At 44.5% G+C, this 26,566-nt stretch overlaps 1 protein-coding gene across 1 annotated transcript in view; it reads left to right on the top strand.

Annotated features, from left to right (window-relative positions):
• The window catches only part of MATK (megakaryocyte-associated tyrosine kinase), a 224,199-nt gene that overhangs the window by 108,976 nt on the left and 88,657 nt on the right, over window positions 1-26,566 (top strand). The window contains exon 5 of the mRNA XM_040419822.1: window positions 6,705-6,770. Within this exon, the coding sequence (XP_040275756.1) occupies window positions 6,705-6,770 (66 nt within the window). The remainder of the gene's footprint in view (window positions 1-6,704; window positions 6,771-26,566) is intronic.

Below are 26,566 nucleotides of genomic sequence, written 5' to 3'. Positions count from 1 at the left end.
ACTGGCGTGTGTTCACCCCCTCAGGGTTGAACAAAGGGGGGAGGTATGTAGGAAGGCGCAAGGGTCCGTTATTGACGGAAGGTACGTGTCACCGAGGTTCATGGCTTCGGTGAGATAGGAATCGGTGATTTCGTGTGTCAGCGGCAGCTAGTGCTCGCTGACACTGTTTTTACTTAGTGTGGCTGTAAAGCCGATCCGGGCTTCTTCTTATTGAGAGCAGCCAAAGAGCAGGGTGGGTGGCTGTTCCCCACGTTCCAGGCCAAGTTTTGGGCTGGGATTTAAAAACCCAGTCAGCAGCTCAGCTGGGTGTGGAATGATCCCCCAGGTGATAGTGGAGCTGTGGAAGCTCTGTGTTTGGGAGTTGAGGAGTTCCGCCATGCTGCAAGGCTAAGAGCCGCATGAGAGCCGCCTGCTGGAAGTCAGGAGCCCTAAAGCCTGCTGTGGACTACCAGGTGACATGTTTTGTTCTGTGGACTCTTGATGTGTGAATTAACACCAGGACCCTGCAAAGTATTTTTCTTTTCTGCCTTTTTGTGTGAATAAACACTGAACTTTTGCTTTTCAACTGTGGTCTTGCCTCTGTATTGCGTCCGCTTACCCTGCCTACCAGAGCAAATCCCTACATGAGAAAGGGAGGTTTTTGTCATGGTAGGTAGGTGAGCAGGGAAATAAATAAACACAGGGAAAATAAACAGAACAAATGACTAGGCCCAAAAGCTAGGGAGAAAAGGGTCACCTCCTAGAGATCCCTAAGGCTTTCCCTATACTGCTGTGCTCATGTGCATACCCTAATGGTGGATATGCACATGCCCTCGTGCCTAAGCATTTACACCCTGGGAAAACCCTGAGCAGTAGGTAAAAGGGAAGAGGCGACCCTTCTTCAAACAGGAGGAAGCAAGCTTCTCCCTAGAGGCCTAGATGAAAGACACAAAGGGAAGAAACAGAGAGGACTTATCTTGAGCTGAGCTGGAGCAGACGATCCACAACACATCCAAAGCCCACAGGAATGAACTATAACCCACACAGGCCACTGGGGGAAGGAGGAATAAATAGCCTCGCTAACAATCAACCCAGTAGACCTGAGGGAAGGTGGATCCAGCTCAGACCCAAACCAAAACAAAGAGAGGAGTCAGACATGTGCAGCCAGTCTGACAGATCCCTGCACATTCACAGGGCAAGGCATGACAGTAACCCCCCTTCTACGGGTGACCTCCGGACACCCCGGACCAACTTTATCCGGGTGTGCCATGTAAAAGGCCCTCACCAGGTGGCTAGCACTAACCTCAGAAGCCGGAATCCACATTCTTTCCTCGGGACCGTATCCCTTCCAGTGCACTAAGTACTGGAGGGAACCCCAAAGAACACGTGAGTCGAGAATCCTAGAGATCTCAAATTCTAAATTGCCATCCACCAGGATAGGGGGAGGTGGCAATGGAGATGGTTCCACAGGTTCCACATATTTCTTCAGTAAAGACCTGTGAAACACATTATGGATCTTCCAGGTCTGCGGAAGATCGAGACGAAATGCCACCGGGTTGACCACAGCAGAGATTTTGTAAGGGCCAATAAATCTTGGACCCATTTTCCAAGATGGTACCTTGAGCTTAATGTTTTTAGTGGACAACCACACCGAATTACCCACACACAGGTCTGGACCAGTCATACGTCTCCTGTCAGTCATCCGTTTATATCTTTCACCCATCTTTTCCAAATTAACTTGGATCTTCCACCAGAAGATCCAGTCCCAGAAAAAGTACCAAACTGTGGGGTGAAAACCATATGCGCCTAAAAATGGCGACTTATCAGTGGACTCCTGTCTATGGTTATTCAAGGCAAATTTGGCTAGAGACAAGAACGAGGACCAGTCATCCTAAATCTCAGCAACAAAACACCTCAAATAGGTCTCCAGGTTTTGGTTAGTGCGCTCTGTCTGACCATTCGACTGGGGATGAAAAGTCGAAGAGAAAGACAGTTGAATTCCCAGACGAGAGCAGAATGCCCTCCAAAACCTGGAAACAAATTGCATCCCCCTATCAGACACCACATCAAAGGGAATGCCATGTCGTTTTACAATGTTATCGATAAAAACCTGAGCAAGAGTTTTGGCATTGGGCAAGCTAGGTAACGGTACAAAGTGGGCCACCTTACTGAAGCGGTCCACTACCACCAAAATCACAGTTTTCCCACAGGAACTCGGTAAATCAGTAATAAAGTCCATGGACAAATGCGTCCAAGGACGAGATGGGATGGACAAAGGAAGAGGGGATCCTGAAGGCCGAGTGTGAGCCACCTTCGCACGTGCACAGGTCTCACAAGCTGCCACATAACCCTCCACACCCTTGCGCAACCCTGGCCACCAGAATCTCCGGGAAATAAGATCTATGGTGGATTTGCTTCCAGGATGTCCCGCAAGGACCATATCATGATGTTCCTTGAACACCTTGTATCGCAGTTCAGCAGAAACAAACTACTTGTCTGGAGGACAGGAATCAGGAGCCTCCTCCTGGGCCCCCAACACCCCATCTCCAACTCGGGGTACAGAGCGGAAACCACCACCCCATCAGCCAAAATCGGAGCGGGATCCTCCCAATCACTCCCCCCAGGAAAACTACAACGCAACTGCCTTGACGTTTTTAACCCCAGGGCGAAAGGTGACCACAAAATTGAACCTAGTAAAAAACTGTGACCACCTAGCCTGTCTAGGATTCAGGCGCTTAGCAGACTGCAGGTAAGCCAAATTCTTGTGGTCAGTATATACCGTAATAGGATGAGTAGCCCCTTCCAGCCAGTGACACCATTCTTCAAAGGCCAATTTAATGGCCAGTAATTCTCTATCTCCTACATCATAATTTCTTTCAGCGGCGGAGAGTTTTTTGGCGAAAAAAGCACACGGATGCCATTTGCTGGGGATGGACCCTGCGACAGAACTGCTCCGACCCCCACTTCTGATGCATTAACCTCCACGACGAACGGTTGAGACACATCAGGTTGCATCAGAATGGGAGCAGACGCAAAACATTTCTTAATAGCAGAAAAGGCCTGTAATGCCTCATCCGACCAGACAGAGAAGTCGGCGCCTTTTTTTCCTGAGTCAAGCGCCACCATGGCAGGCAGGAGAAAACGGTATTGCAGGGAGAATGCATATTTGCTTGCTCAGACCCATTCACACTACCAAGCGTCAGGGAAGTTTTTTCTTTCTCTTTATGTGAATACCTCCGTAGTTTTTAATTACCGCTTTGAGGTTTAACAAAAGGACACGCATAAACAAAATGACCTTCTTTACCACAGTAGTAACATAGCTTATTCAGCTTCCTAAAATACCTATCACCTGAGCGAAAGGAAACCTGGCCCAACTGCATAGGCTCCTCTCCTGCCCTAGATTCAAATGTCATATTTCCCTGGGGGATAGGTGGGACGGATCCACTTTCAGACGGGACACCCCCCCCCCCCCCCCCCCCCGCTCAAGAGGAATCTTATACCTCTCTCTAAGACGTCTATCAAGCCGCACTGCCAAAGACATGGCCGTCTCCAATGAATCGGGATATTCATGAAAAGCAAGGTCATCTTTCAACCTCTGATAGCCCCTGACAAAACTGACTCCGGAGTGCAGGATCATTCCACCCCAAGTCAGTTGCCCATCTTCTAAATTCTGCACAATACGACTCCGCAGTACGGAGTGCGCAGCTTAGATTCTTAGATTCAGCCATAGAGACCCGGCCTGGGTCATCATAAATCAAGCCCAAGGCTCTGAAAAATTCATCCACCGACCGGAAGGATGGTGAATCAGTCGACATAGAAAAAGCCCAGGTCTGCGCATCCCCTTTTGAGCAGAGATATAATGATCCCCACTCTTTGGTTCTCGTCACCAGAAGATATTGACCGCAGACGAAAATACAACCTGCAGGACTCCCTGAACCGATTAAAGTCATCACCACCCCCTGAGAACCTATCAGGGAGAGCGACTTTAGGCTCAAAGCAGACCTGATTTCCTCCAACGGCGCCAGACGCTAGAGCATTCTGACACTGTGCAACAGAACTGCGGAGGTCAGCAACCTCCAGCGATAATCCCTGTATGCGATTAACCAAAGCATCTAGAGCCTCCATTTCACAAACAGCAGGGAAATTACAGTTTTATGGCGGGTTATAATATTACGGTAGGTAGGTGAGCAGGGAAATAACCAAACACAGGGAAAACAAACAGAACAAATGACTAGGCCCAAAAGCTAGGGAGAAAAGGGTCACCTCCTAGCGATCCCTAAGGCTTTCCCTATACTGGTGGATATGCACATGCCCTCGTGCCTAAGCCTATACACCCTGGGAAAACCCTGAGCAGTAGGGAAAAGGGAAGAGGCAACCTGCTTCTTCAAACAGGAGGAAGCAAGCGTCTCCCTAGAGGCCTAGATAAAAGACACGAAGGGAAGAAACAGAGAGGACTTATCTTGAGCTGAGCTTGAGCAGACGATCCACAACACATCCAAAGCTCACAGAAATGAACTATAACCCACACAGGCCACTGGGGAAAGGAGGAATAAATAGCCTCGCTAACAATCAATCCAGTACACCTGAGGGAAGGTGGATCCAGCTCAGACCCAAACCAAAACAAAGAGAGGAGTCAGACATGTGGAGCCAGTCTGACAGATCTCTGCACATTCACAGGGCAAGGCGTGACAGTTTTGCTTATTGGAAATTGGAGATTTATGTCCTTCTCCGTATTCCGTCCCTTTTATTCTGTTCCTAGACTGTTGTCTTTATTTCCAATATAACCCACTTATTCTGTGTATTATATACACACCATCCAGTCATTCATACACCTCAGGAGTAACATACAACCCTCGCAGATACTTATATGTGGACTCATTTAATAATATATTTTGGAATTGTACTATAAGGTTACATCCACACTGGATATAATTTGCATCAGAAAAATCTGTCACTGATTATGTACAGTGGTCGGATTTGGGGTGTCCACAACCCTACACTGGGCGGGGGGCCCAGCGTAGCGTTGGGGACACCCCAAATCCGACCACTGCACATAATCAGTGATAGATTTTTCTGATGCAAATTATATCCAGTGTGGATGTAACCTTATAGTACAATTCCAAAATATATTATTAAATGAGTCCACATTTGAGTGTCCAGGTGGGACACTGTCAAGGTGTCACCACTTGTTGCTGCTCTCCAATAGGTATGGTATGGCGTGGTGCACCCCAATGATAAATAAGTCCAGAGAGTCAGGGTCTGCAGTTAACCAGTCTGCTTCTTTACTGGAGGAAATCAGGTGAAAAACAATACAGGCGAGCCATAGGGCTGGCTTCTCCAGTCTCCTCCCTGGCAAAAGAAAGGTTTCATACTGAGGAAAGGCTTGAGCTAGCTGTTCCTATCTCTCTCTCAGAAGGCTGGTACCCTGGCCAAAGGCTGGAGGCCACAGTCTGTGGCTCAGTAGTCTGGGTGGCTCCTTGATCACAAGGCTGGTGATCTATCGTCTGTGCTTCAGTGTCCCCATCTCAACGTCTTCTTCTGGTCACTCATGCAGACTGGCATGAGTCTCCCCTACAAGCACTGGTCTCTAACTGCAGAACACTAGGGGCTATGCTCTTTCCTTATATACCATTTCTAGCTAGACAGGAACCTTCTAGTGGGAGGGGTGGAATGGGGAAACTTGGCACAAACAATTATAAAGTTACCACTCCGGTCTGGCAAAGACTTACATTAGAGCTTCAATGATACCCAATGGCAATGACACAGCAGATTTTCCAGACAAAAACACGTTTCCAGATATAACAACAGAGCTAAAACCAGACATTCAAGAGGTTGCTCTTCTTTATACCCTATGACAGCTGTGGAAAATTACCAGTTCCTTATTCAAAGTCCCAAAAGTCTCTTCATTAACCCTTTCCACAGAGCCTCCCAAAACAGTGCAAATGAAAAGGATATATATCACAACATATAAAATGCAGTTACACAGTATTAAACAGTACAAGTTAACTCTTTGAAGTGAAACAAAGTAAGAAGTTTATAACTTTGCATAGGGGAAACAGGGGCAAATGTCCAGACTTCACAGTACCCCTGCTCCAGGCCACTACACATGTACATGGATGTACTCATGGATTTGTTGCAGATCCTGTTGCAGATTTGCAGTGGATTTCACCCACTATGTTGCAAAGGATGAATTCCGCTGTGGAAATCCTCAGCGAAAAGTGACATGCTGTAGATTTAAACCACTTAAAAAACTTAAAATCTTAAAATCTCATCCTCTTTGCTGATACTATAAAACATGTGGATTTGCTGCTTGTGAATCAGTGGCAGCAAATCTACATTGTTTGCTGTTATTAATAATCATTTAGCATTCCATACAAGTAGGAGTCATACAAAGAACCGAAGGAAAATTAAAATTTTAAAAAAGTTACCTTATTTGACTTGGACTGTTACATTGCCAGCAGAATGTTTATTCATACTGCACTGATGCATCATTTTGAAAAATACTGTTTTATTTTTTAAATATTATAAAAAGGTAACAGGGTGTTACCATTGAATTGTATTGTAGAAAAAAACTGTATCTGTCTGCACCCTGTTCTTAAACTGGGGTGTGCTTTCTGCATCTGTATGTCTGTTCTGCAAAAGATAGAACATGTGCTATTCTTTACCGCAAATGCGGACCACTGATCCATTGAAGTCACAAATTGTCAAACTTACTCTTTTTTCAGCTGGGTGGTTGCTCAATGTTCAGCTCCTGACATTCGGAGAGAAGATTGGAGAAGGAGAATTTGGAGGTAAACATTTTTATAATTGAGACTATTGGGCCCCTGCTCACACACTAATTTGCATGTCTTTTTTTTATGACGCATGTGTCTTCATGGAATTTTTGTAAATTGTGTTTTTGCAGTAATTTCTTTCCTTATAGAGAAGGGGATGGAAAAACACCAAAACAAAATCTATTCCTTTAACATGCTGTGTTAATGAAAAAAAAAAAAAAACAGAAAAGAAAAGAAATTAAACACACCCAAAATGAAAAAATGCCACTAGCAAAAAAATTAAATAAAATGTTGTCTGTCCTGTGTTTTATATTTCCCATAGACTTTCAGCTAACATCTGGAACTGGCATTTTTCATGCACAAAACATGTGCAATAAACATTTTAAAAAATTTAAAGGTAGGGAAAAACACCACAAAAAATGTGTGAACCTCAAGGATGTTTCGCAATCAGCTGATGAAGCAAGTGTTAACTATAGTATAGTAGGGGCACTTTGTTGGTACCACAGAGCTATCACTATAAGTAGTATATGAGCAGACTGCCCGTGTAATTAATAGTACCAACAAAGTGCCCCTCATATATGGTATACTGCCAGTCTGCCATTCAACACCTGTTCACCTCTGCATAAACATGACAGTATACTACTGGTACTGTTTTATGTACTGAAAATATTGTATATAGAAAAGTCTGTTCGGTTTTATTGGATATTATATCTTTTCAGGGGTTTGTGCTCTATTTTCCTGACACAACGATCCAAATCCACTTCCCTTCATATAGCCTTGTAATTAAATGGGTTATCCCACAAAAAGTATTTATCCCCTAGTCACAGGTCCCAATGGCTGGACCTCCAGCAATCCTAAGAAAGGAGGGTCACTGCATCTTGTCTCTGAATAGAGCGGTAGTTATAGTGCGCATGTTGGTTCACCATTTCCTTCACTTCTTTGGTACTGATGGAGCGCTGTCTGTACCAGCCCATATAAGTGAGTAAACTGGTGGAATGATATATGCACTATGCCTCTATTCAGGAAGAGGACTTGGATTCTCTCCATACTCACAATATCTGGGGATCTCAGCGGTCAGATTCCCAGTGTACAGCTATTACTAGGGTCAGCTTGTTGCATATGTTATTATATTGCTACACTATGTATGCAGTAAGCTCCCATTAGTGGTATTTTTAGGTATCCAGAATTTAATTCTGCTAGGAATCTGGGAAATCTCTCCTACATAGGGAAAAAAAACTCTAAGGGCTCTTTCACACCTGCGTTCTTTTCTTCCGGCATAGAGTTCCGTCGTCGGGGCTCTATGCCGGAAGAATCCTGATCAGGATTATCCTAATGCATTCTGAATGGAGAGTAATCCGTTCAGGATGCATCAGGATGTCTTCAGTTCCGGTACGGAACGTTTGTTGGCCGGAGAAAATACCGCAGCATGCTGCGCTTTTTGCTCCGGCCAAAAATCCGGAACACTTGCCGCAAGGCCGGATCCGGAATTAATGCCCATTGGAAGGCATTGATCCGGATCCGGCCTTAAGCTAAACGTCGTTTCGGCGCATTGCCGGAGCCGACATTTAGCTTTTTCAGAGTGGTTACCATGGCTGCCGGGACGCTAAACTCCTGACAGCCATGGTAAGTGTAGCGGGGAGCGGGGGAGCAGTGTACTTACCGTCCGTGCGGCTCCCCGGGCGCTCCAGAGTGACGTCAGAGCGCCCCAAGCGCATGGATCACGTGATCGCATGGATCACGTCATCCATGCGCATGGGGCGCTCTGACGTCATTCTGGAGCGCCCCGGGAGCCGCACGGACTGTAAGTATACCGCTCCCCCGCTCCCCGCTCCTACTATGGCAACCAGGACTTTAATAGCGTCCTGGGTGCCATAGTAACACTGAAAGCATTTGGAAGACGGTTCCGTCTTCAAATGCTTTCAGTACACTTGCGTTTTTCCGGATCCGGAGTGTAATTCCGGCAAGTGGAGTACACGCCGGATCCGGACAACGCAAGTGTGAAAGAGGCCTTAGACAATCTTAGAGCATATACATTACCTATACTAAAAAGGGACAGAACTTAAAAGGTTTGGCCAAGAATACAAAAAAGGCAGCAGAAAATGTAATAAAAATACATTACTCACCTGTTCAATAACCTCTTCCTAACAGGTCTTTGTTATATTCCAGCCAAGCAATCATTTGCCTTAGAGGCAATATGCTGTACTTACTGGCTTTGGTCAGTAATTGGTCGCAGCATTCCCTGGTACATCCTTGCTTCTTTTATGCAGGTTAATCTGTTTAGAATTCAATGCACTAGTTGTCCTCCATTGTATATTACACATAACAGTTTTAAAACTGGCTAGTTTATGTATATATGCATTTGTACAAACCCTATGAAAAAATAGTTCTCAACCTTTTCATGCCAAGTACCCCCTAATGAGGTTTTAACCAAGTACCCCCAAGGAATCGAACAGTGATAAATGTTAACAAAATAAAGCTATTCTCACGCCACTGTCACAAGCTCTGTTCTAAGACTATGGCAACAGTTCCTTCAGATTTGACAGAAAGAATAGTGCAGCATGCAGCACACAGCACTAATCTTCCATGAAAATGACACACCACACCAGATGTGACTATTACTATTTAAATTACATTCTCCGCTACCAAACATACAGGAGCATACAGCACTAGATACCTCTCACATCCAGTGTTGTCTCCTTTAATATAGATGTTCTCCTTCCTCGTTTTCTCCATTCAGGCCAGACCACCATGATTATTTTTCAGCCATGTCTGCAGAGTTTGACACAAAGGTCAAGGTTCTTAGGTTCTTAGTTTTCCATCCTCCTCCCACCTTCTGAACACCCCATCTTGCTACCTTCAATACTGTGCCTGCTGTACTCCACAATACTCCCCTGAAAATACTAGTACCACACTAGTTATTGCCACAATGTGCCCTCAAATATAATTGCATCCAGCTAATAGTGCCCCTGAGAGCATGTGCCGTAAACATAGTGTCCCCCAAAAATAATTGTGCTAAGCTGAAACTGTACCAGGGTGCCCCAACAATAATAGTGCTTCCAAAAGTCCCACCAATAGTAATAATTTTCTCCCAGGGTGCCCGTAGTAGTGATTGTACCCCTATAGTGCCCCAATAGTAATAATGCCCTCCATTCTGTTCCAGAAGTAATAATGCCCCCAGTAGTAGTAATGACACCCATGGTACCCCCAGTAGTAATAATGTTCCCTATAGTCTCCTAGTAGTAATAAAGCAAAACATAATGACCCCCCAATAATAATAATCCCTCCTATGGTGGTGTGGCTAGCTGCGACTATGAGCAGACATGCATGAGTGAGCTCCGCTATAAAGAACCTCAACTCCTATTATCCTGAATGTTAACAGCTGCCAAACTTCGCCAACCTAGAGGCAGAAAGTCGAGCAGATCCCGAGGACGGTGCATGACTCGGAATAAAGAGCTGACCACGGCCAAATTAGGGAGTTTGCTCGCTCGGAAGCCCAAGATGGTGGAGACTCCTGTAAACAGCTCTTCCTGTCAGCGGCTGCGGATCACATGGCGGGAGAATTGAGCCATGAAGCTGAACCTACACTGAAGCAAGTCACTGCTCAGCTTCTTTAGGCTATTTCTGTGTGCAGAGCATCGAGTAAGATGGAGGAGGTCAAGGTGGATCTCGGTCTGTTAAGACAAGACAATTTGAAGGATCGGGTCAAGGAAACAGAGAATCATATCTCTACATTGGAAGACCTTGCTAACCCTTTCTCCGCACAGCTCAACACCCTGGAGAAGAAGGCAGTCATTTGGCAGCAAAAGTTAGATGATTATGAGAACCGCCTTAGGCGTAATAATTTGCGGATTATTGGTCTACCAGAGAGTAATCCCTGTGAGTTTGTGATCAATTGGATTAAATCCACTTTCCCAGTGGCGAACTTCTCTTTCATGTTCGCAATAGAATGAGCATACATTTTTCCCGCCAACAAAAGGCGCCGCACAGCCTATTCTTCTCAACTCCATAGATTAGGTGTCACGAGGGTATCAAGAGCCACGTCTGACTCCGTTATACCCGGGGTCAGGAAGTCGCAGCGGGTGGCTGCGCGCTCTATATCTAAAGATCACGTTGTTTCTTAGTGATTGTTTTCTGTGTTTGCCTTGCTATCCTTTTTGTCTCTCTCAGGGATCCGTAGCTTCTCCTCCTCAGCTGTTTCTTGTCTGCCACTCCCTACCTCCTTATATTCTCCCCTCACACTTCTCTAGTTGCCAGTTATAGAGCTTCCTGCCTGGACATCTATACTGACCCACTGGAGTGGTTAATCCTGGTTGTCGTTCCTGAGTGCTACCCTCCGGATCCCTGTTGGGCTTATTGTTGTCTCCTGTTGTCGCCCACCTGGGAATATATGTTGAGTCTGTGTTGTCTGTCCTCCCCTTGGTGTTTTCCCTTAGAGTTAGTGGTGCGGACTAGTGTTCCCATCGCCCTGTTCACTACCTAGGGCTCAGCTCAGGGAAAGCCAGGGCTTTAGGCACGTGATCGGCGTACGGGTGAGGAACCCGTCTAGGGACGTCAGGGCAGCCAGGTGCCAGCCGCCAGGTGAGTCAGGGGTCACCATCTTCCCTCTCACTTGGGCAGGGCCTTCCTCGTTCCCTCCCTCTGTGTCACGTATGTGATAGTCACGCCGACCGTGATATTATAACTGGCCCTTACTTTTTGAGAAAAAAAAATAAAATAAATAAATAAATTTATATAATTTTTTGTTTGTTGTTTTTTTTTTTTCTCTCTCTACTTAGAATCCAATATGGATCCTATTGATGCCTTGGCAGAACAGCTTCAAAGCCTGTCTTTGGAGGTGGCAGGATTGAAGGCGTCTGTTCTCCAACAACAGCAGCAAATGCAGCAGACCGCACCCCCAGCGGTTGCTATGGGTAACCAGGTTGTCACTGAACCCAAGGTTGCTCTTCCCGACAGATTTTCTGGGGGAAGGGACAAATTTGCGACGTTCCGTGAGGCCTGCAAATTATATTTTAAGTTGCGCCCTTACTCCTCAGGTCATGAAGAACAGCGGGTAGGGATTGTCATTTCCCTGCTTCAGGGGATCCGCAATCCTGGGCGTTCTCGTTACCCCCTGGTTCTCAGGCTCTTCGGTCAGTGGAGGGATTTTTTGGGGCTTTGGGTCTCATATATGATGACCCTGACCGAGTCGCCCTGGCTGAGTCGAAGTTACGGAGACTCCTACAGGGAGATCGGTCAGCAGAGGAATATTGCTCAGAGTTCCGTAGGTGGGCTACGGATACTCAGTGGAACGACCCGGCTCTCAGGAGTCAGTTCTGCTCTGGGTTATCTGAAAGGTTTAAGGATGCACTGGCGCTGTATGAGACCCCCCTTTCCCTTGATGCTGTTATGTCCCTCTCTATCAGAATAGATAGACGTCTTAGGGAGAGATCGAAAATTCCGGAGCAATTGGTTACCTCTCCCAAGCAACAGTCAGCCTGTACTGACTTAGATGAGCCTATGCAGCTAGGCGGAACTTCTCGTCAGGTCCGTCCTCCCGAGGTTCGCCGTAGGGGGGGGGCTTGTTTTTTCTGTGGGGGGAGGGGTCATTTCATTAATGTCTGTCCCTCCTTTCTCAAAAACAAAAGACCGTCGGAAAACTACTAACCCCGGGCTGTGCGGAGGATGTCAGCCGGGGGGTATACGTTTCCTCCATACGAACATCTTAATTTGTGTTACCAGCGGTCATTGTTTTTGGTGTTAAGACGGAGTCTATTTCTGTTTTTCTAGACAGTGGAGCAGGGGTAAACTTGATTGATGCCCATTTTGCCCGCACTATGGGTTTGTCTCTCTGTACGCTGCAGAGACCTATTCCCGTATTCGCTATAGATTCTGCTCCTCTGTCTCAGAGAAACCTCACCCACATTGTTCGTAATTTACACCTTCGGGTAGGGGACCACCATAATGAGTGTCTTTCATGTTACGTTCTGGAGGGCCTTCCCTCTCCGGTGGTATTGGGTCTTCCCTGGTTGGTAGCGCACAATCCAGTGGTGGATTGGCAGGCCAGGGAGATATTGGAGTGGAGTGAGCATTGCAGAGAGAATTGCTTAAATAACAATTGCTTAATCGCCTCCATAGCTTCCCTACCTACATTTATTTCGGACTTTGAGGACGTTTTTTCTGAAAAGGGTTGTCAGAAACTACCACCTCATCGTCCTTATGATTGCCCGGTTAACCTGATTCCCGGGGCAAAATTACCCAAGTCCAGGTTGTATAATCTTTCGGGTCCCGAGAGACAAGCCATGAAAGATTATATCTCCGAGAGTCTGGCTAAGGGACACATCAGACCCTCTTCTTCACCCGTGGCTGCAGGGTTTTTCTTTGTTAAAAAGAAAGATGGGGGCCTGCGTCCTTGCTTAGATTTCCGTGAGTTAAACCAGATAACCATCCGTGACCCATACCCTCTTCCTCTCATTCCTGACCTTTTTAATCAGATTGCGGGTGCTAAGTGGTTCTCCAAACTTGATCTTAGGGGGGCCTACAATCTGATTCGTATCAAGGAAGGGGATGAGTGGAAGACAGCTTTTAACACCCCTGAGGGGCATTATGCAAATCTAGTTATGCCTTTCGGTCTGACCAATGCCCCTGCTGTCTTCCAACATTTCGTTAATGATATTTTTAGTCATCTCATCGGCAGGTTTGTAGTCATATACCTAGATGATATCTTAATTTATTCGGCTGATCTGAAAACACATGAGGTGCATGTCAGGCAAGTACTGCAGGTCCTACGGACGAATAAATTATATGCGAAAATTGAAAAATGTGTCTTCGCTGTTCAGGAATTACAGTTCCTGGGATATCTATTATCTGCTTCAGGTTTCCGCATGGATCCTGGGAAGGTCCAGGCAATTTTAGATTGGGATCTTCCTGAGAACCTTAAAGCCCTACAACGGTTTTTGGGTTTCGCTAATTTCTATAGAAAGTTCATTAAAAATTATTCAGTGATCGTTAAACCCCTTACCGACATGACTAGGAAGGGGACGGATTTTTCCAAATGGTCTGACGCCGCTAAAGATGCATTTTCCTCTCTAAAGGAGAGGTTTACCTCGGCACCTGTTCTAATTCAACCTGATGTCTCCCAGCCTTTTATTGTCGAGGTAGATGCGTCAGAGGTGGGAGTGGGAGCTGTATTGTCTCAGGGTCCGTCTCCTGGCAAATGGCGTCCTTGCGCTTTCTTTTCCAAAAAATTATCTTCTGCGGAGAAGAATTATGATATTGGAAATAGGGAACTGTTGGCGATTAAACTGGCGCTTGAAGAGTGGCGTCACTTCTTAGAGGGAGCAATCCACCCCGTCACGGTGATTACGGATCACAAGAACCTTCTGTACCTAGAATCGGCTAAGCGTCTCACCCCTAGACAAGCTAGGTGGTCGCTATTCTTTACCAGATTTAACTTTGTAATCACCTATCGTCCTGGGGCAAAAAATACCAAGGCAGACGCATTATCTCGTAGTTTCCCTGGAGGGGGTAATGTTTGTGATCCGGTACCTATTTTACAAAGAGGAGTGGTTGTCTCTGCTGTACACTCTGTTCTAGAGGGAAAGGTGTTAGAGGCTCAGGGGGACGCCCCGGCCTCTTGCCCCTCAGAGAAATTGTTTGTACCGTTAAACCTGCGTCTTGAATTATTAAAAGAACATCATAATTCGGCACTTGCTGGACACCCGGGTAGTAAAGCAACCTTGGAGCTTTTATCTCGTCGTTTTTGGTGGCCAAGGTTGCGTCAGGATGTAATGGATTTCGTGTCTACTTGTTCTACTTGTGCACGCGCGAAAGTCTCTCATACACGTCCAGCAGGGTCTTTATTGCCACTTTTCATCCCCAATAGGCCATGGAAACATCTGTCAATGGATTTCATCACTGACTTACCGTTGTCGGCGGGTAAAACAGTTATCTTGGTAGTAGTAGACAGGTTTAGCAAAATTGTACACTTTATTGCGCTACCCGCACTTCCTAATGCTAAAACTCTCGCTCAGGTGTTTATCAGTGAAATCGTGAAGCTTCACGGGGTCCCTTCCGATGTTGTTTCGGATCGGGGAACCCAGTTTATTTCTAAGTTTTGGAAAGCTTTTTGTTCCCGTTTGGGGGTTCACTTGTCCTTTTCCTCAGCTTTCCATCCTCAGTCGAATGGACAGACTGAGCGTACCAACCAAAACCTAGAAACATATTTAAGGTGTTTTGTGTCTGAAAACCAAGAGTTGTGGTCATCATATTTACCGTTAGCTGAGTTTGCCATAAATAATCATTATCAGGAGTCCACTGGCAAGTCACCATTCCTTGGTGCATACGGTTTTCATCCCCAATTTTGTACTTTCAAAGAGGGGGGGTCTTCTGGGGTTCCCGAAGAGGAAAGGTTTTCTTCATCTCTTTCATCGGTATGGCAGAAGGTGCAAGTTAACTTGAAAAAGATGAGTGGTAAATATAAATGCATGGCCGATAAGAAACGGTCGCCAGGTCCGGACCTAGGAGTGAATGTGTGGTTGTCTACTAGGAATATTAAGTTGAAGGTTCCTTCTTGGAAACTGGGTCCTAGGTTCATTGGTCCCTATAAAATAGTAGCCGTCATTAACCCTGTGGCTTTTCGCCTGGAGCTACCTCAGACTTTTAAGATCCATAACGTCTTCCATAAATCGTTACTCAAGAAGTATGTTCCACCTCTAGAACCATCGCCGCTGCCACCTCCTCCTGTCATTATGGCTGGTAATCTGGAGTTTCAAATAGCCAGAATTGTTGATTCTCGTCGGGTCCGCCGCTCTCTTCAGTATCTGGTGCATTGGAGGGGTTACGGTCCCGAGGAAAGAATGTGGGTTCCAGCGTCAGAGGTAAACGCCAACAGGTTAATTCAGACTTTCCATGCCTCTCATCCGGAGAGACCTGGTCCTGAGTGTCCGGAGGCCCCTCGTGAAAGGGGGGGTACTGTCACGAGGGTATCAAGAGCCACGTCTGACTCCGTTATACCCGGGGTCAGGAAGTCGCAGCGGGTGGCTGCGCGCTCTATATCTAAAGATCACGTTGTTTCTTAGTGATTGTTTTCTGTGTTTGCCTTGCTATCCTTTTTGTCTCTCTCAGGGATCCGTAGCTTCTCCTCCTCAGCTGTTTCTTGTCTGCCACTCCCTACCTCCTTATATTCTCCCCTCACACTTCTCTAGTTGCCAGTTATAGAGCTTCCTGCCTGGACATCTATACTGACCCACTGGAGTGGTTAATCCTGGTTGTCGTTCCTGAGTGCTACCCTCCGGATCCCTGTTGGGCTTATTGTTGTCTCCTGTTGTCGCCCACCTGGGAATATATGTTGAGTCTGTGTTGTCTGTCCTCCCCTTGGTGTTTTCCCTTAGAGTTAGTGGTGCGGACTAGTGTTCCCATCGCCCTGTTCACTACCTGGGGCTCAGCTCAGGGAAAGCCAGGGCTTTAGGCACGTGATCGGCGTACGGGTGAGGAACCCGTCTAGGGACGTCAGGGCAGCCAGGTGCCAGCCGCCAGGTGAGTCAGGGGTCACCATCTTCCCTCTCACTTGGGCAGGGCCTTCCTCGTTCCCTCCCTCTGTGTCACGTATGTGATAGCCACGCCGACCGTGATATTAGGATCATGTTTTGCAACTAGCTTGCTGCAAGCAAGAGCTTTGTTTTGAAAATACTAACATTATGGTTTTCCCTGAACTAAAAAAAAGAGGAGGGTGGTTGAAGGCGAGACATCAAGATTCTTTACTACACCATCTGAAGCGAAAGCGTGGATTGACGGCAGGGAGAGACCAGTCAGGAGCACCAAGATGAGTGTACCCCCAATGCCATTATGTTTGCTCTAACTAGAAGTCAATCTTATTGACCTGCTGCTGCCTTATCCTCCTGGCTCATTCTCTCCCTCATGTGCTCTCTTCTTCCATTTCACCCCTTTCCTCCTCTTTTTAATTGCTACTTGATTTGCAGACCTCTTCATATAGGAAACCTATGTAACTGAGTGCTTATGTAACTGCCTGTGCCTGCACCTAGGAGGGATGTCAGTTATTGCTGAGTAGGGGCAATACTATAATGGAGAACCCTTATATACTATTGTGGCTATTAGCCCTTTATTTAGTTTAATTGTTCAGGTTTCTTTGATGAGCTACTCTCTGTGGCCTGTTCTGTGCAAATGGCAGACTTCTGCCACCTGCACACCCTGTAATATTTGCTGCTTAGATATAGGTTAGCTCTATCTAACCTGTTACCTGCAGTTTTCCATTTTCTTATTTTTTGGTTCCATTTTTTATTTTATTATGATGTTGTTTCAATTGGTTGCACCAATGTTCTGCGCTGTTACAGTCATTGTGCTACATCTCAATGATGACACATCTCTGTCAGTATACAACATACAGTGGATATAAAAAGTCTACACACCCTTGTTAAAATGTCAGGTTTCTGTGATGTAAAAAAATAAGACAAAGATAAATAATTTCAGAACTTTTTCCACCTTTAATGTGACCTATAAACTCTACAACTCAATTGAAAAACAAACTGAAATCTTTTAGATAGAGGGAAGAAAAAATATAAATATAAAATTATATGGTTGCATAAGTGTGCACACCCTTAAACTAATACTTTGTTGAAGCACCTTTTGATTTTATTACAGCACTCAGTCTTTTTAGGTATGAGTCTATCAGCATGGCACATTTTGACTTGGCAAGATTTGCCCACTCTTCTTTGCAAAAACACTCCAAATCTGTCAGATTGTAAGGGCATCTCCTGTGCACTGCTCTCTTCAGATCACCCCACAGATTTCCAATCAGGTCTGGGCTTTGGCTGGGCCATTCCAAAACTTGAATCTTCTGGTGAAGCCACTCCTTTGTTGATTTGGATGTACCGTATTTTTCGCCCTATAAGACGCACCGGCCCATAAGACGCACCTAGGTTTTTGGAGAGGAAAATAAGAAAAAATATATTTTTAACCAAAAGGTGTGCTTTTGGTGGGTTTGGAACCAATGGTGGTCTGTGGATGGCACTATTACTGGGGATCTGTGAAGGACACTATTATGGGGGTATCTGTGGATGACGGACTGTTATGGGGGATCTGTGGATGACGGACACTGTTATGGGGATCTGTGGATGACGGACACTGTTATGGGGGGATCTGTGGATGATGGACACTGTTATGGGGGGGATCTGTGTATGATGGACACTGTTATGGGTGGATCTGTGGTTGACGGACACTGTTATGGGGGATCTGTGGATGACGGACACTGTTATGGGGGATCTGTGCATGACGGACACTGTTATGGGGGGATCTGTGATGGACACTGTTAGGGGGGATCTGTGGCTTGCACTGTTACAGGGGGATATGTGGGTGGCACTGTTATATATGTGCCATCCACAGACCCCCCACCCCATAACAGTGTCATCCACAGACCCCCCCAGCCCATAACAGTGCCATCCACAGACCCCCCCACCCCTTAACTGTGCCATCCACGGATGTTCCCCATAAAACTGTCATCCACAGATCCCCCCCCCCCCCCGCCGCTCCATATAAAGACATTTTATATTTGAATAGTGCAGCACTGGAGCGGCGGGGCTATAGTACAGTGACTGCACCGCCCCGCCGCTATTGCCGGCCCCCAGCTCCTCCTCTCAGTCCCTCCCCGCTCGCTCGTACATCACAGCCTGTGATGTAAAACTGTCAGCATTCGCCCCATAAGACGCAGGGGAATTTTCCCCCCATTTTGGGGGGAGAAAAAGTGCGTCTTATGGTGCGAAAAATACGGTATGCTTTGGGTCGTTGTCATGCTGAAAGATGAAGTTCCTCTTCATGTTCAGCTTTCTAAAAGAAGCCCCTCTAAAATTCCCTCTAGCTTAACCTCTTAAGGACACAGGGCGTACCTGTACCTGTACGCCCTGTGTGTTTCCGATCACCGCCGTGTGGCGGGCGGTGATCGGAACGGGGTGCCTGCTGAAATCATTCCGCAGGCACCCTGTGACAATGCCGAGGGGGATCCTGTGACACCCCGAATCGGTGATTGCTGTGTATTAACCCCTTCTATGCCGCGGTCCACGCTGACCGCGACATAGAAATTGTTTGTGGTTGAGGGAGCCCATCGAGTCCCCGCGCTGCTGTGGCAGGGACCCAATGGGTGAGAAGACAGCCCGATGCGGTGCAGAGGCTGCCCAATGCCTTGCACGGCATCGGGACCTGCCTTCTACGGGAGCCGAGGAGATCCAGCCTCAGGCTGGGTCTCCTAGGCAACCTGTTAGTGTATGACTCAGTGTCATACACTGACAGTCAATGCATTACAATACAGATGTATTGTAATGCATTGCAGAGGGCATCAGACTCCCAAAAGTTGAAGTCCCAGAGTGGGACAGAAATAAAGTAAACAAAAGTGTTTTCAATAAAAAAAATAAAGTTTCAAATAAAAAAAAGAACAAACGCCCCTTTCCCTAATTTTATAATAAAAAATAAATAAAAAAAACACATATTAGATATTGCCGCGTCCATAACGGCTGGCTCTATAAATATATCACATGATCCACCCCGTCCGACAGACACCATAAAAAAAAAGAAAACTGTGTCAAAAAAAGCCATTTTTGTCACCTTACATCACTAAAAGTGCAACACTAAGTGATCAAAAAGGCGTATGCCCCCCAAAATAGTACCAATCTAACCATCACCTCATCCTTCAAAAAAATTAGCCCCTACATAGGACAATCACCTATAAAATATTATTTTTGTTTTTGTTTCAAAAATATATTAGTGTAAATAAAAAAAATTAGGTATCGCCGCGTCCGTAAAAACCTTCTCTGTAAAAATATCACATGACCTAACCCCTCAGGTGAAAACCGCAACCGGAAAAAAATAAAAATAAAACGGTGTCAACAAAGCAATTTTTTTGTCACCTTACATCACAAAAAGTGTAATACCAAGCGATCAAAAAGTCATATGCACCCTAAAATAGTACCAATCAAACCGTCATATCATACCAAAAAAAAATAGCCCCTACATAAGACATTTAAAAATTAAAAAACTATGACTTTCAGAATATGGAGACACTAAAAATTTATTTTTTTCAAAAATGCTTTATTATATAAAACTGAAACAAACAACAACAAAAAAGTAGTCATATTTGGTATTGTCGCGTCCGTAACAACCTGCTCTATAAAAATAGCTCATGATCTAACCTGTCAGATGAATGTTGTAAATAGCAAAAAATAAAAACTGTGCCAAAACAGCTTTTTTTTTTTACCTTGCCTCACAAAAAGTGTAATATAGAGCAACCAAAAATCATCTTTACCCTAAAATAGTACCAACAGAACTGCAACCTTATCCCATAGTTTCCAAAATGGGGTCACTTTTTTGGAGTTTCTACTCTAGGGGTGACATGGCAAGTTAAAATTATCCCAGTGAAATCTGCCCTCCAAAAACCATATGATGTTCCTTTCCTTTTGCGCCCTGCCGTGTGTCTGTACAGCAGTTTACGACCACATATGGGGTGTTTCTGTAAACTACAGCATCAGGGCAATAAATATTGAGTTTAGTTTGGCTGTTAATCCTTGATTATGATTAAAATGGAAAATCTGCCAAAAAAGGGAAATTCTGAAATTTAATCTCCATTTTCTAATAATTCTTGTGGAACACCTAAAGGGTTAACAACGTTTATAAAATCAGTTTTTAATACTTTGAGGGGTGTAGTTTCTAAAATGGGGTCATGTTTGGGTGGTTTCTGTTATGTAAGCCTCACAAAGTAACTTCAGACCTGAACTGGTCCTTAAAAAGTGGGTTTTGGAAATTTTCTGAAAAATTTTAAGATTTGCTTCTAAACTTCTAAGCCTTGTAACGTCCCCAAAAAATAAAATGTCATTCCCAAAATGATCCAAATATGAAGTAAACATATGGGGAAGGTAAATTAATAACTATTTTTGGAGGTATTACTATGTATTATAGAAGTAGAGAAATTGAAACTCGGAAATTTGCAAATTTTTCCACATTTTCGGTAAATGTGGTATTTTTTTATAAATAAAAATGATTTTTTTTTACTCCATTTTACCAGTGTCATGACATACAATATGTGACGAAAAAACAATCTCAGAATGGCCTGGATAAGTAAAAGCGTTTTAAAGTTATTCACACATAAAGTGACACTGGTCAGAATTGCAAAAAATGGCCTGGTCCTTAACCCCTTAAGGACATAGGACGTACCGGTACGCCCTATTTCCCGAGTCCTTAAGGACCAAGGACGTACCGGTATGTCCTAACTTTAAATAGGCATTCCGGCGCCCCAGGGGTTAATCTGAACAGGATGCCGGCTGAAATCATTCAGCCGGCATCCTGTCACAACGCCAGGGGGGGTCATGTGACCCCCCCGTGTCGGCGATCGCAGCAAACCGCAGGTCAATTCAGACCTGCGGTTTGCTGCGCTTTTTGCAGTTTCTGATCCCCGCGGATCAGAAACTTTACAGTGCCTAAAATCAATATTTTTCACACCCCCCTGCACCCCTGCACGATTTGATGCCGGCGGGTGGTGCGGGGGCGGTGTCGCATGCGGTGGGGGCGTTGCGGGAGGCGGGCGGTGCGGCAGGCGGGATCGCGATCCCCCGCCCGCCTCCCCATGAACGATCGTTGGCTTCTAGTGGTTATACCAGGGTGCCAGCACATTGCTGGCACCCTGGTATAAACGGCTGACATCTGTGCAGATGTCAGCCGTTTAACCCTTTCCATACCGCGGTCCGTACGGACCGCTGTATGGAAAAAGTTAGCTGTCATCGGTCAGGGAGCTCCTTCCCTCTCCATCGGGGGGCTGCTGTGCCTTTGCAGCCCCCCGATGGAGAGGGAGAGAGCCCCCCGACAGCCCCCCTCAGCCCTGTGCTTACCCTTCCCCATCTGCGAAGTTCTCAGCAGACGGGGAAGGTTCCCATGGCAACAGGGCGCCTGCTCAGGCGTCCTGCTGTCCATGTTGCTGAACAGATCTATGCCAAAAGCATAGATCTGTTCAGTGTAAGTAAAATACAGTACAGTGCAATATTTATTGTACTGTACTGTATTATACAGACATCAGACCCACTGGATCTTCAAGAACCAAATGGGTCTGGGTCAAAAAAAATGTAAAAAAAAGTGAAAAAAGTTAAGATAAAAAAAAAACATTTATCACTGAATAAAAATTAAAAAAATAAAATACACTACACATATTAGGTATCGCTGCGTCCGTAACGACCTGATCTATAAAACGGTCATGTTACTTTCCCCGCATGGTGAACGCCATAAAAATAAAAAAATAAAAACTATGAGAAAATTGAAATTTTGCCCACCTTACTTCCCAAAAAAGGTAATAAAAGTGATCAAAAAAGTCGCATGTACGCCAAAATAGTACCAATCAAACCGTCATCTCATCCCGCAAAAAATGAGACCCTTCTCAATATAATCGCCAAAAAACTGAAAAAACTATGGCTCTTAGACTATGGAAACACTAAAACATGATTTTTTTTGTTTCAAAAATTAAATCATTGTGTAAAACTTACATAAATAAAAAAAAAGTATACATATTAGGTATCACCGCGTCCGTATCGACCGGCTCTATAAAAATATCACATGACCTAACCCCTCAGGTGACCACCGTGAAAAAATAAAAATAAAAACGGTGTAAAAAAAGCAATTTTTTGCCATCTTACATCACAAAAAGTGTAATAGCAAGCGATCAAAAAGTCATATGCACCCCAAAATAGTGCCAATCAAACCGTCATCTCATCCCGCAAAAAATGAGACCCTACTCAAGATAATCGCCCAAAAACTGAAAAAACTATGGCTCTTAGACTATGGAGACATTAAAACATTTTTTGGGTTTTAAAAATGAAGTTATTGTATAAAACTTACATAAATAAAAAAAATTGTATACATATAATGTATCGCCGCGTCCGTGAAAACCTGCTCTATAAAATTACCACATGATCTAACCTGTCAGATGAATGTTGTAAATAACAAAAAAAAACGGTGCCAAAAAAGCTTTTCTTGTTACCTTGCCGCACAAAAAGTGTAATATAGAGCAACCAAAAATCATATGTACCCTAAACTAGTACCAACAAAACTACCACCCTATCCCTTAGTTTCTAAAATGGAGTCACTTTTTTGGAGTTTCTACTCTAGGGGTGTATCAGGGGGGCTTCAAATGGGACATGGTGTAAAAAATAAACAGTCCAGCAAAATCTGCCTTCCAAAAACCGTATGGCATTCCTTTCCTTCTGCGCCCTGCCGTGTGCCCGTACAGCGGTTTACGACCACATATGGGGTGTTTCTGTAAACTACAGAATCAGGGCCATAAATAATGAGTTTTGTCTGGCTGTTAACCCTTGCTTTGTAACTGGAAAAAAAATATTAAAATGGAAAATCTGCCAAAAATGTGAAATTTTGAAATTGTGTCTCTATTTTCCATTAAATCTTGTGCAACACCTAAAGGGTTAACAAAGTTTGTAAAATCAGTATTGAATACCTTGAGGAGTCTAGTTTCTTAGATGGGGTCACTTTTATGGAGTTTCTACTCTAGGGGTGCATCAGGGGGGCTTCAAATGGGACATGGTGTCAAAAAAAACAGTCCAGCAAAATCAGCCCTCCAAAAACCAAACGGCGCACCTTTCACTCTACGCCCCGCTGTGTGGCCGTACAGTAGTTTACGGCCACATATGGGGTGTTTCTGTAAACAGCAGAGTCAGGGCAATAAAGATACAGTCTTGTTTGGCTGTTAACCCTTGCTTTGTTAGTGGAAAAAATGGGTTAAAATTGAAAATTAGGCAAAAAAATTAAATTCTCAAATTTCATCCCCTTTTGCCAATAACTCTTGTGCAACACCTAAAGGGTTAACGATGTATGTAAAATCAGTTTTGAATACCTTGAGGGGTGTAGTTTCTTAGATGGGGTTACTTTTAGGGAGTTTCTCCTCTAGGGGTGCATCAAGGGGCTTCAAATGGGACATGGTGTAAATAAACTAGTCCATAAAAATCAGCCTTCCAAAAACCAAACGGCGCACCTTTCACTCTACGCCCCGCTGTGTGGCCGTACAGTAGTTTACGGCCACATATTGGGTGTTTCTGTAAATGGCAGAGTCAGGGCAATAAAGATACAATCTTGTTTGGCTGTTAACCCTTGCTTTGTTAGTGGAAAAAATGGGTTAAAATGAAAAATTAGACAAAAAAATGAAATTCTCAAATTTCCTCCCCATTTGCCAATAACTCTTGTGCAACACCTAAAGGGTTAACAATGTATGCAAAATCAGTTTTGAATACCTTGAGGGGTGTAGTTTCTTAGATGGGGTCATTTTTGGGTGGTTTCTATTATGTAAGCCTCGCAAATCGACTTCAGACCTGAACTGGTCCCTAAAAATTGAGTTTTTGTAAATTTCTGAAAAATTTCAAGATTTGCTTCTAAACTTCTAAGCCTTATAACATCCCCAAAAAATAAAATATCATTCCCCAAATAATTCAAACATGAAGTAGACATATGGGGAATGTAAAGTCATCACAATTTTTTGGGGTATTACTATGTATTACAGAAGTAGAGAAACTGAAACTTTGAAATTTGCTAATTTTTCCAAATTTTTGGTAAATTTGGTATTTTTTTGTGCAAAAAAAATAAATAATTATTTGACTTCATTTTACCAGTGTCATGAAGTACAATATGTGACCTGGATAAGTCAAAGCGTTTTAAAGTTATTAGCACTTAAAGTGACACTGGTCAGATTTCCAAAAAATGGCCTGGTCCTTAAGGTGAAAATGAGCCCGGTCCCTAAGGGGTTAAGGTGAAAATGAGCCCGGTCCTTAAGGGTTTAACTAAGGCCTCAGTTCCAGCTGAAGAAAAACAGACCCAAAGCATGATGCTGCCACCACCATGCTTCACTGTGGGTATGGTGTTCTTTTGGTGATGTGCAGTGTTGTTTTTGGGCCAAACATATCTTTTGGATTTATGGCCAAAAAGTTCAACCTTCGTTTCATCAGACCATAACACCTTTTCCCACATGCTTTTGGGAGACTTCAGGTGTGTTTTTGAAAAATGTAGCCTGGCTTAGATGTTTTTCTTCATAAGAAAAGGCTTTCGTCTTGCCACTCTACCCCATAGCCCAGACACATGAAGAATATGGGAGATTGTTGTCACATGTACCACATAGCCAGTACTTGCCAGATATTCCTGCATCTCCTTTAATGTTGCTGTAGGCCTCTTGGTAGCCTCCCAGACTAGTTTTTGTCTCCTCTTTTCATCAATTTTGGAGAGACGTCCAGTTCTTGGTAATATCACTGTTGTGCCATATTTTCTCCACTTGATGATGACTGTCTTCACTGTGTTCCATGGTATATCTAATACCTTGGAAATTCTTTTGTACCCTTCTCCTGACTGATACCTTTTAACAATGAGATCCCTCTGATGCTTTGGAAGCTCTATGTGGACCATGGCTTTTGCTGTGGGATGCGACTAAGAAAATTTCAGGAAAGACCAACTAGAGCAGCTGAACTTTATTTGGGGTTAATCAGAGGCACTTTAAATGATGGCAGGTGTATGCTGACTCCTATTTAACATGATTTTGAATGTGATTGCTTAATTCTAAACACAGCTACATCCCCAGTTATAAGAGGGTGTGCACACTTATGCAACCACATTATTTTTATTTTATTTTTTTCTTCCCTCCACCTAAAAGATTTCACTTTGTTTTTCAATTGAGTGGTACAGTTTATAGGTCACATTAAAGGTGGAAAAAGTTCTGAAATGATTTATCTTTGTCTAATTTTTTTTCACAGCACAGAAACCTAACATTTTAACAGGGGTGTGTTGACTTTTTATATCCACTGTATATGGGTATGGCTATGCCTCAGTACTGGGTCCCCCCTTTATTAATTTTATTTGGGATCAACTGCCTTATTATTAACATGGGCTGTTCAAATGGTGGATTTAAGAATAATGTTGCAGAATGTTAAGGGCTTGGGGACTCCGTGGAAGTGGGCCATGGTGTTTTCAGCGATAAGAGAATTCAACCCCCATATCCTTTGCTTGCAGGAGACCCTTACTTTAGTAGGCGGGTGCATAAGCCATGGGCCAGTGGGCACACCACTCTTGTCACACTACATTTTCCTGTCGGAATCTCCTTAAAGGGGTTTTCCCATCAGTGAGTTTACTCTCTCACTGCCGCTGATTACTTCTGTCCCTATTCCCTCTGATATCTCCGGGTGTGGGCGGGGTTTCAGCATAGTCACCTGACATGCTCTCAACAGATGCTCGATCCCGGGGCTCTAACTGCTTCTCTGCAGAATCGGCTTCCCTACTAATCTCTGTTCTCACAACTCCATCTGCATTTCATCCTCTTCAACACTTTTTTGTTGCAGTAAATCAACAGCACAAGGTTATCTTCTTGCAGACACACATCGATCTATGTGCCATGATGTTAGTTGTAAACCTCCCCTCGAGGAGTGTCTGGAGGAAGATATCCTGACGGCATTTCTTGTACTGTTGACTTACTGCTACAAAAAAAAAATCATTGATGAAGAGGATGAAATAGAGATGGATATTCTATACATGACAATGGACATCTGGGGAACTTCAACACAATATCGTGGCCATCCTGTACTGCACTATGAATGAGGTGCCAGTCTGGGAGCTTCACAAATGGAGATGGACGGCCAGTGAGCTTCTGTGCATGCACAGTCAATATACCCTGGCCATCTCCTTCATCTGTACTGCACTATGCAGGAGGTTTAGGCCAGGAGCTTCACAAAGCTGGAAGGAAGAACTGCGCAATCTCGGCCACCGCGTTGGAACTGCTGTAGTGGCCGTAACTATGGGAGATGAACGGA

Source organism: Bufo bufo, chromosome 2 (assembly GCF_905171765.1).
Source record: "Bufo bufo chromosome 2, aBufBuf1.1, whole genome shotgun sequence".
Taxonomy (NCBI): Eukaryota; Metazoa; Chordata; class Amphibia; order Anura; family Bufonidae; genus Bufo; species Bufo bufo.
Note: the sequence above shows the minus strand (reverse complement) of the source record. Positions and strands in the feature narration are given on the sequence as shown.